Source organism: Orbicella faveolata, unplaced genomic scaffold (assembly GCF_042242905.1).
Source record: "Orbicella faveolata isolate gen_17 unplaced genomic scaffold, um_ofav_v1 contig_17, whole genome shotgun sequence".
Taxonomy (NCBI): domain Eukaryota; kingdom Metazoa; phylum Cnidaria; class Anthozoa; order Scleractinia; family Merulinidae; genus Orbicella; species Orbicella faveolata.
This window is the reverse complement of record NW_028301544.1, coordinates 401,495-411,706: the sequence shown is the minus strand read 5'-3', so window position 1 is coordinate 411,706 and position 10,212 is coordinate 401,495. Positions and strand designations below refer to the sequence as shown.

Here is a 10,212-nt window from a genome sequence, read left to right as displayed (position 1 = left end):
CGTCTAGTTTCATTAAAAACGTTCCTCAAATCAGCGCAAAACCGATCGCTTTCGAGCAAAATTTGCCCAGTAAACCTTCGCGAAATCGGTCGTGTTTTACCGATCGTTTTTCGGCGAAATGGGCCTCGAAAATTCCCGCGAAATCGGCCGTTTTTTCCCGCGAATTTGTCCCTGAAAATCCCGCGAAATTTGACTGTTTTTACCGCGACCTACCAGAAGCCTGTCACGCTGACGATGTTAGGATCAAAGCTCTTGTAGCTGGCCACCCGATAGCATCCACTTGTTTTTAAAAAATCACGCACGTCCTCCTCACAGTGTGCCAACTGCTGGCCGTAAAAATACAAAAAAAAAATGATCGACAGGCAGTCCGTCTTGACCAGCTCTCCCAGCTTCCTGATGAAAATCAAGTAAGCTTCTGACAGGGCCAAATAGCACAATGTACCGAACATCTGGGAAATTAACTCCCATACTCAGTGCTGTAGAAGCAACGGCAACACGCTTCACTCCATTGTTTTTAAATGAAAGTAGTAGCCTCTCTTTGTACTCTTTATCTGAAAGGGACTGGAATATGCCAATGAGGCAATGGATCCGTTTCTTTGATGTGCTTGGGTTGAAGGCTTTTTCTCTAAGTTTCCCCATGAGGTAGTTGAACACACTTGCGATAGACTACATGGTGTCAGAAAATGCAATTGTTTTGGGTGTGTCCTTGCTGTACTCCTCTATCAATTCTACCAGCCAATCCAATTGCTACGCAGATTGCATCTGTTTGGGCTGACAAACAACTGGATCGGGTCTTTCATGGTGAGATCATCCATGACAGCTCTTTCTGTCTCCTTATCTGAAGTTCCAGTCACAGCCAGAACTGGAGTCCCTTCAAGTAACAAAATTTATCAGATGCTAGTGCACTGACTACAGTTTACAGAGATTAAGCGACACAGGGAAAGCACCCCCACCCCCTTCTCTCCTCCCTTATGTTCTTTTGATAACAAAGTTGCACCAACAGTCCACCAACCTCACAATATTTTTTAGAGACCTATTAAAGTAAGTTATGTCATATGTTGAGTAATTAATTGGTTTTTTCCCAAAACTAACTTGCACAACTGCTTTATTTCCGAACTGATCAGTACAGTGATACAATCTTGGTTATCAAGAACCAATTTTAAATATACGCAAATAAAGTACCTACGATCATTTAAATTTATGGTAATGCATGATAAGAATATGCTCATACAATCTTTACTATACGAAACGATACTAAGTAACCTTTAATATGAAAAGAGATATCCTTTCCTTACCGTCTTTGCTCATCGATCGAAGAATGGACAGTTTTTTATAGGCACCACGGAACACCTGAACAGGCTTAGAGGCTTGGCTATGCTTGTTCCTGACGAAAACAAATAATCAATTAAAAACAAGGAGTGTCCATTATCAAAACGTATGCAGCCGAATACTAAAATCGCCCGGGGGGTACTCTCAGAAAATTTGGGTTGGGGGTGTGCGGCCCGCTTCCCAAAACCCTTATCCTACTTATGACCAAAATAAGCTATATTCCCTACCCTATTTTTGACCTGACCAAAAATTCGAAATCCTATTTACTAGCAGGCCCTCAAATCAAAACCCTGTTTCAGACCTGCATTATAATTAGTTCCCTAGTTCAGACTAATGTTAAATTACCGTAAACATAATTTGTGAAGGACTTTTGTTGATAATGATCAAAAAATCGCTTTTTCATAAAAACATGCCCATATCAAGGCTAGAGTGCAAACACCATACCCTATTTATGACCAAAATGGCCAAAATCAGCTAAAATCGATACCCTATATATGACCAAAATAGCTGAAAAACCATATCTTTTGGGGCCGCACATACCAATATAGCCCAGATGAGGGAGTACACCACCTCCCCCCCCCCCCCCACCCCGGGTAAAATCGCTGCAAAAAGCAAATATCGAATCTTGCCATTTCCCCGTCCAAGCTTCCACCGTGTGAGATTCGTCAACTAAGATCGCCGACACAGCTCGATGGAGTTCGCTGTCTTCTCGCAACGCTGCAAGAAACGGCTTCCCCAACGCTGCCTCTTCAGAGCAGTAAAGAAATTGCGGCGGATTATTTCGCACCAAATTCACTTTGTCAGACAGCAATTCCATTGCTGTGAAGTTCAGCGACAACATCTCTGAAATGTGGTCGTCGATGATGCTTTTCAACGGCGAAATAGCAATTAATGATGCAGGTTCTCGAACGTCAAAGAAGATGGTTTTTTCAGAGGGCGAGCTGAAAAAGGCATTGCGTGACACATTGACGCGAGTGGCGTTGTCTGGACTCTTATCGACAACGGCAAATTAGCCAATCAGATTGCGAGATTAGTAGCAATTGTGGTAAAAAGCCTGTTGGCAAAACGGCCAGCACATCTCTCCCATGAAGTAACTCGCTTACAGCTGTTTCTTGCTCAGGTTTGAGAACCATTTCGCGATCTTCACGAAGAATATTTAGGCGCGGTAACGCTTTCGACAGAGCTTTCTCTACCATTTTCCTGTTACGCGCCAAAACTCTGCATTGTAATCAGTGTTGTTCCTTGGAGCTGTCTCTCGGGAGATTACCGAAAATTTTGATTGACGTGTTAGCTTTCTGATCCAATGGGAATGGCCAGTACCCAGCGTATTGGACTAACAAAAGATGCTGGTCATTCGTGCTGGCGGTTTCTCAGTTATCTCTCCCTCAGGCTCCTAGCGGCTTCGCCGCTCGTTTTCGCGGCTTTGCCGCTTTGTTAGCACGCTCAATTTGCTTAAACCGCCAAGCTACCCAGGCTAACTATTTCACACAACACTGTGTCGTTACCAAATTCTAATATCAAATCAAGATGACGAAAAGTCTTTAAATATTTTACATCAGGTTGAAGACAACCAAGAAATAAATCTTTGAATAAGTTCCAGGAAGCGGTTTCAATTTTTTGTCGTTGTTGCATAGATTGCATGAAATTGCACACCTTTTTTAATAGCAGCTGCTCCCTTTTCTTGCAGGAGATTGTTTCCTGCAGATTGCATACACTAGTCATTGATATGTTTAAACACGCATCTCATTTTTGTTGCTGTGTTTTGCATGCCTCATTTCAATGGTGTGTTCGCACGCCTTCTTCCCACTGTGTGTTTAAACTTGATACTGCTTTTTAAAATCGTACCCTTTACGGAGACATATAGTAACGTGCCAATGTTTTGAAAATTTCTTTCAGCGACTGTAAAGTAGGCAAGCAATGAAGGTATGTGAATATAGTAGTAAAGGACGCTCATAGGGGCAGTAACCAATCAGGAGCCAGGGATTATACCACGTGACCAACTTTTTCCCATACATTCTCTTAAATTTGTAAATCCAAGATGGTGGACGCGTTTTAAAACATGCGTCTGCAGTGACGTCACAGGTCAGCGGCCTTTTTCATCACAGGTCACGTGCGTGCCCAAATAAGGCGATAGCCAATCCATGAGATCGAGGTTGTGACGCGCATGTCCAAATAAGGCGATAGACAGGAAGTGAGTTTCAAAAATGATTTTTTATTGATTTTTACAGGAAGTAAAAAATTACAAGGGTGTGTATCCGTATGGAAACGACATAAAAGTGTTCGTGTCTACGACGCGTTTGTCGAAGACGAGTCCGTAGCGTTTAGTCCGTGTGATGACTTTGAGATGTTTGGTGGCTGGGTTTCTATAGAAGAAGTTAGGGTTGACGACATGGATGTTGCGTCGTCCACCATCCTCGAGAGGTTGTTCGAGTTCGTCGAGGAGATTTTGTTCCATGACGTCGTAATTGAGTTGTTGGGCTCCTCGTATATTGAGGGAGAAGCCTCGGACTTTGCAACAGACTTTATCTTGATGGGTTTTGTACCCGTAATTCTTGGGTCCAGCGGAGGTGAAAGTGGTAATGAAGTCGTCGTCGTCGAGTTCGTTGGTCATCTCACCCAAGTAATCACCTAGAGGAATATCCACTTGACCCGGTTTGTAGGAGTAGATGACGGAGTCAGTGTCAAAGTAAAGGACTTGTTGCTTTAACAGTTCCAGGTAGCTGTATAATTTGAGCCGAGCCCAGCAGGTGGTGAAAGCGGCGACGAAGATGTTGATTCGTCCGTTATCGGGTTGGTTGTCTTTGAGCTCGGCGTAGACGACTTCTAGGGCTTCGTCGTTGACAATTCTGACTTGTCGTATGTCGTTGAAGGGATTGGAAACGAGGTCGAAGAGTTGCCTTGCGTCGTAGACGACTTGGGTGGTGGGTTTGTGTAGGTTTTCGCCGAACTTGCCCCAGAAGGAGTTGAGCATGAGTTTGGCAGTGGCTTTGCGTCCGGGGTTTTTCTGGATCATGGCCGGATCGAGAGCGATACCTTCTTTCTGGCGGTATTGTCGCACGTACCGTGCCTTGTCTTCGGGGGAGTGACACCAGTTCGGGTAGCCAGCGGATTCCTGTTTGATTTTTAGCCAGGTGTTCACGTAATCGGCGAAGAGTCCTTTACGGCGTTGTTCGGGTGGGAAATGGTGGACTTCGTGGATCTTGATGAGCGTGTATCCCATGGCAACGGCTTTCTCGATTTCGGGTGTGCACCAGGTCCCTCGTAGCGTACGTTGCTCGGTCGTGTGAGGGCATCGATGTGATTTCTTAAGGAGGGGTTGGGACATTTCGTGTTCCACGCACGAACGGCAGAGTGGGAAGGTGAGTTTACCCCTGTGTCGAAAGGGTAGAACGGGATGGTAAAGTTCGTGTGGCGGTAGTATGTCTACTTTGGCCATACCGAAGTAGTGATGGATGTCTTGATCTTGGGGGTTGACGATGACTTGCGGGTGTCCTATGGGGTATACGCATTCCTTGTTGACCCAGGGGTAGAGCGACGTCACGTCGATGTACTTGATTTGTTCTCCTTGAGTCACGTCGGCCACGTGATGTAGTCTGACCGCGTTCATGCGCCCTCCGAAAAAAGCTTCTCTGGGATTGAGGGGGTGGACGATTTCGAACGTGGCTAGGAACTGTTGGAGAGCTGGGTCGGTTTTGTTTTCTAGGTCCCAGTCGCATTCCCACTTGACGCAGAGCTGGTAGCCTTTGTCACTGAGAAGGTCGTGTTTGAGGAGTGTGGACTGGTAGACTTCCTGCAGGGTGCGATCGGCGTGGTAGATGGGATATCTGTCACGGTTTCGAGGGAAACAACGAGGGCATCCGTGCCATAGACATCCGTTAAATTCGTAGACGGTTCGAGTGGTCGGATCGTATCCGTCCACGAGATGACCGTCCAGTCGGACTTCACCTCCGTTTCGCACCGTAAGGATACGATCGCCTTGGTCCGTGTGTTGCAGCGAGTGTTCTTGCCAGGCTAGCCATTTCAGGGCTTTGACGGACTGATTGGATCGGGCACCGTGCCATCCTCGCGGGGGTCTGGAGGCGATGGTGTTGGGTGGGACGAGTTTCTTGCGCCAGAATCGGTTGCAGGCGGAGGCGATGGTGACGCATTTCTCCATGGGGTCAAAGTCGGCTTTTTCTTTGAATTCTTGCCGGAACTTTTGACAGCCTGCTTTGAGGAGTTTGACGTCCGACTCGCAGTAGCCTTCCATTTCTTGCCGTAAGACGAAATGGTAGTTGTCGTTGACTTTCTCTTGGTACCACTGTTCGAATTCGGCTTTCTTTTTGGCGGACATGCCGTCGGGATCGTACATGTCTCGCGGTGGCATGGGACCTTCGTACGCTTGGTTTTCTAGAGTGTTGAACTTGTGCGGGAAGAATCCTTTGCGCAGTTCGTGGATTCCGAAGGTGGAGGGAAAGTGGGCCAGCGGGAACGGGAGAAAGCAGAGGGAATCTTTGAAAGTCAGTCTGTCGGATTTTAGGGACAGTATCTTGGTGCCGACGGTGATTTGGTCTGTGACTTCTCGATGGGTGGCGTAACAGTGTTGCAGGATGAACATCCCGTCGTAGCCTTTGAGATTGTGAAAGAGGACGATGACGTCCCGATCGTCTCCGTCCACGTCGACGGTGAGGGATTCGAGGTGGTCGAACATGTCGGCGGTGCAGTCGTCACCGTAGAAGGAGCAGAATTGCTCGTCATCGTCTTCCAAGCAGAGTAGAATGGGTGTCTGATTCCCTTCGGCGTCGGTGATGGCTTCGTAGTCGCAGTACACTTGAAGGGGCGGGTCTCTGTCTACCCAGACTCGCGTGTCTGGATCGTCGGGGTCGGGTTCTTCGAAGGGTCGCCCTCTGACTTGGTCGCGCGACACGCGTTTCTTTTTGGGGTCGTCTTCGTCTTGGGGGAGGCGTTGGATGTAACAACGGTGCGTCTCCAGATGGACTTGTTTTTCGCAGATGCTGCATTCGCCCCATCCGCACTTGTGACCATGGGTAAAAGGACTTCGTCTGTTTTTACGTTTACGCTCGTAGACGTGACAACATTTCACGCACTTTTTGTAAGTGTCGCAGATGGAGGGGATGCTGAGACTCCGCCGTTGCAAGTGGTCGTTGTAGCATTGGTCTCCGAAGAATTTTCTGTGACACGATCGGCAGATCGAGGTGGGTTCGGGAAACTTGCCACGTGCTAGGGGTCGTTTGGCTTCGATGAAATCGGGGCAGTCCTTTCGTTTGCAGGCGGAGCACCATTTACCGAGGCAGGGATGATGTTTGAAGTCCTCGTGATCGTAGCCTCGATTGCATTCGTCGCAGAAGTAGGATTTGCTGAGGAATGCCTTAAACGAATTGCATCCGTCGTAGTGATCGCCTTCTTTGATGAGACGAATGATCTTGTCCGAGGGTTCGGGTCCCGCGTAGATGAGCATGTGGGGTGGGTCGATGGACATGACTTTAATCTGGTAGCCAGGTAACGCGGCCTGAAACCGTTGCAGTTCGGGAATGCCGCAAGGTCCTTCGGGGACGTTGGCTCGACGGTGGAGGTCTTTGGCCAATCGCTCTTGGACGGGGCACCCCTGTTTGAGATTGTGGTAATCTTGGTCTCGCGTATTCATGTCGGCGTCTACCAGGGCTTTCATGGTGACGATGGCGCGAGCGCAGCATAGATTATCTTCGTTTTTGATGGTCACGCGCGACCGTTTGACGATTCCCCGTACGGCGGCGCAACTCGGTTTGTATCGTTTTCCGTTCCCGCGCCCTGGACCTGGGGTGCGTATGAAAGTGGTTTCCATGGTAAACGTGTCGTCGGGGGTGAATTCTTCGTTGGAGTTGAGTTTGGCCGCGAGAGACTGGAGATAAGTGTCTAGTCTTTCACTCCCTTCTTCGAATTCTCGCACGGTGAAGGTGGTGGATTGAAAGGCGTGCGTGAAGGCACGGGACTGCATGGTGAAATGGACCGTGGAGTCTGGTGTCAGGGTAGGATCCTGAGCGATTTGTTGCTCGATGGATCGTTGAAGGGCCCGAGTCAATTCTTGACCTAGATTCTCCCCGCGAGTCACGTCTCTGTGTTGTCTGAGCGTGGCTTCGAATCGCTGTTTGTTGAGGACGTTTCTCCAGTTACGCCGAGCGCCTATGGGTCTTAATTCGAATTCTAGAGGTGGTCTTGCACCAGCTCCTGTTTGGATCATCACTTGGTCGAGAGTCGGATCAAAGATCCATTCATCGTCGTCGTCGAAGGGGAAGGCTTCGTCGTGGGTCCGTCTGTTCTGTAAAGACAACAAACATAACGTTTTTTTCTTTTTAGTTAGTCAGTTTTTATTCTCACGAATCCAGGTACACGGTTGCTTGTCAATAGCACTTTTCGATGTTCTATCTCATGTATTATGTCTATGAAATTACATCCTAAATAGAGTCTCTGTTTCCTGTTATACAGGGTGACATAATGTCCAAAGTAATGCGTGCGATAACATTCACTTTCAATACATTTCCAGCTGTGTGTTTCCACGTGTCCGTAACCCCATCGTCTTTTCACTATACCGTATCTTCTTATTTCTTTGAGAAGTGTTTTCAATGGTTCATTGTTCCTTCTATCGCGTATGCACTGCCAGGTTGCTAAGTCAATCACGTAACCCTTTAGTTCTTCCGGTAACCAATCCCAGTAACTCTATGAAAAGAAGGTGAGGCTTTGTAACCGCAAAACACAACGAAACAAAATCCCAAGTCTATGGGTCAGTTGTTTAGGGAAGCCACGCACATACATAGAATACACGGGGTGAGACAGATTTCACAGTGCAACCTTTCATGTGTCACCTTCTTGTTCACCATCTGATCGTCGAGTGCCCTGACGAAGCAATCGTAATGCTCGTAGTAACGACAGTTGTACTCACTGCTTCATGTTGATCCATCTGTTGGTTCATCTCCTCGTCGGTCAGCTCTTGTGCCATGATTTTTTCCAGCGCTCGATACAAGTTGAAAAATAATTCAGAGTGACCTGAAACGGTTCGAACCGATCTTTTTTATACTTACGGTAAAACTGGATCCCAGGTTCACACTCGACCCGGACCCAGTCTCCGACCAGGAGGGGGATACCCCCCTATCCCCTGGGTCTGGGTAACACGTGACTTGGTCTCGATCTGTGATTGGTTGGACGGATCTAAGGATGACTTTCTTACATAGGGTGCATGTTATACTCACTGCTTCTTCTTCATGTTGATCCATCTGTTGGTTCATCTCCTCGTCGGTCAGCTCTTGTGCCATGATTTTTTTCCAGCGCTCGATACAAGTCAAAAACTCAGAGTGACTTGAACGGTTCGAACCGATCTTTTTTATACCTACGGTGAAACGGGGTCCAGTCTCCGACTGAGAGAGGGATAGGGGGTAACCCCCCACTCGACCCGCCCCCAGTCTCCGACCGAGTGGGGGTATACCCCCTATCCCCTGGGTCTGGTTAACACGTGACTTGGTCTCGATCTGTGATTGGTTGGACAGATCTTCATAAGGCGAATCCGCGCCGTCCCCGATCTTCACATATGACCTTTTCCACGCCCATTTTAGAACTTGTATGAGCGTCCATTACGGAAGACCATGCCTGCCCGCTCCGCTGAAGCATTGAAACGACAGAGAGTGAGAAGAAGAGAGTTCGTGCGAGAGTGGAAGAAAAGAAATCCGGAGAAAGTTCGCGAGCAGAAAAGACGGTATCGTGCACGGTACAAGATGCGTGACATGGTGCGCGACGCGTTGAATCGTTATAGGGAACGCAAACGTCGCTCCCGTTTACCTGCAACACGACAGTGGGAAGAGCATGATTACGATCCGGATAAAATTCTTCGGGGTTTGTTGGGAGTTCGGGTTGAGCTGACGGATTTCAGGAAAACAATACCACCGTCCAACACCACGACCACCGCCGCTAAGAGCACTACCACTGCAACACGACAGTGGGAAGAGCATGATTACGATCCGGATGAAATTCTTCGGGGTTTGTTTGGAGGTCGGGTTGAGCTGACGGATTTCAGGGGAACACTAACGCCATCCAACACCACGACCATCGCCGCTAAGAGCACGATCACCATTACCACTGCAACACTACCACCAACCAACACCAGTACCACCATTACCACTGCAACACCACCACCAACCAACACTAGTACCACCATTACCACTGCAACACTACCACCAACCAACACTAGTACCACCATTACCACTGCAGCACCACAGGCATTACCCCCACCGCAACGCCGTGGGAGGGTGGTGTCTTATTTCCCCACCGCCGCTAAGAGCACGACCACCGCCGCTAAGAGCACTACCACCAATACCACTGCAGCACCACAGGCATTACCCCCACCGCAACGCCGTGGGAGGCGGTTGTCTTATTCCTCCTCCTCTGACTCTGAGCCTGATGAAGGGTTGGTAGCAGAGTTAGAACGCATGTTAGCGGAACCCGAGGATCCTGTAAAACGGAGACTTGAAAAGATCAGGAAAAATAGGAAGGAAGCAGAAGAAAACAGAGTAAGACGAATGCAAGAAAGACGGAAAACAGAAAAAATGATAACTGAAATAGCTGCTGAGCTTGATAAGATGTCGTTTATGTTACACGACATGGGTAGATGGTTTCAACAATTTGAACGCGAGGATAAGGTAGAGCAGGCTACTCAGTTTGAATATTCGCGCAATGTATACATTACCGCCGAACTTATGAATCAGTTGGAACACTATTTATAGGACAAAAGAGACTCTTTTTTGAAAAACAACAAAGCGTGTGTAACTTTAATTACAACAACAACAATAAAAGGTTTTACAATTTCCAACGTTTCTTGGTCTGCATGATTTTCTTAACAATGCGTTCTGTCATGGTTTT

The 10,212-nt window shown here is 47.8% G+C and overlaps 4 protein-coding genes across 20 annotated transcripts in view; 1 reads left to right on the top strand and 3 right to left on the bottom strand.

Annotated features, from left to right (window-relative positions):
• LOC110042055 (uncharacterized) overlaps nucleotides 1-10,212 on the bottom strand; it is a 184,097-nt gene that overhangs the window by 30,101 nt on the left and 143,784 nt on the right. The gene's annotated exons all lie outside the window — the stretch shown is intronic.
• On the bottom strand, nucleotides 729-2,170 carry LOC149113025 (uncharacterized). Its single transcript, XM_089288611.1, has 3 exons — nucleotides 1,959-2,170; nucleotides 1,296-1,384; nucleotides 729-871 (listed from the first exon to the last, which is right to left on the bottom strand). Exons 1-3 carry the CDS (start codon nucleotides 2,168-2,170, stop codon nucleotides 729-731), a joined length of 444 nt encoding a protein of 147 aa, XP_089144737.1.
• LOC149113024 (uncharacterized) lies at nucleotides 3,183-7,618 on the bottom strand. The gene has a single exon (XM_089288528.1). The coding sequence runs from the start codon at nucleotides 7,544-7,546 to the stop codon at nucleotides 3,569-3,571; it is 3,978 nt and encodes a 1,325-aa protein (XP_089144654.1). The 5' UTR covers nucleotides 7,547-7,618; the 3' UTR covers nucleotides 3,183-3,568.
• LOC149113023 (uncharacterized) lies at nucleotides 8,253-10,162 on the top strand. The gene has a single exon (XM_089288563.1). The coding sequence runs from the start codon at nucleotides 8,943-8,945 to the stop codon at nucleotides 10,074-10,076; it is 1,134 nt and encodes a 377-aa protein (XP_089144689.1). The 5' UTR covers nucleotides 8,253-8,942; the 3' UTR covers nucleotides 10,077-10,162.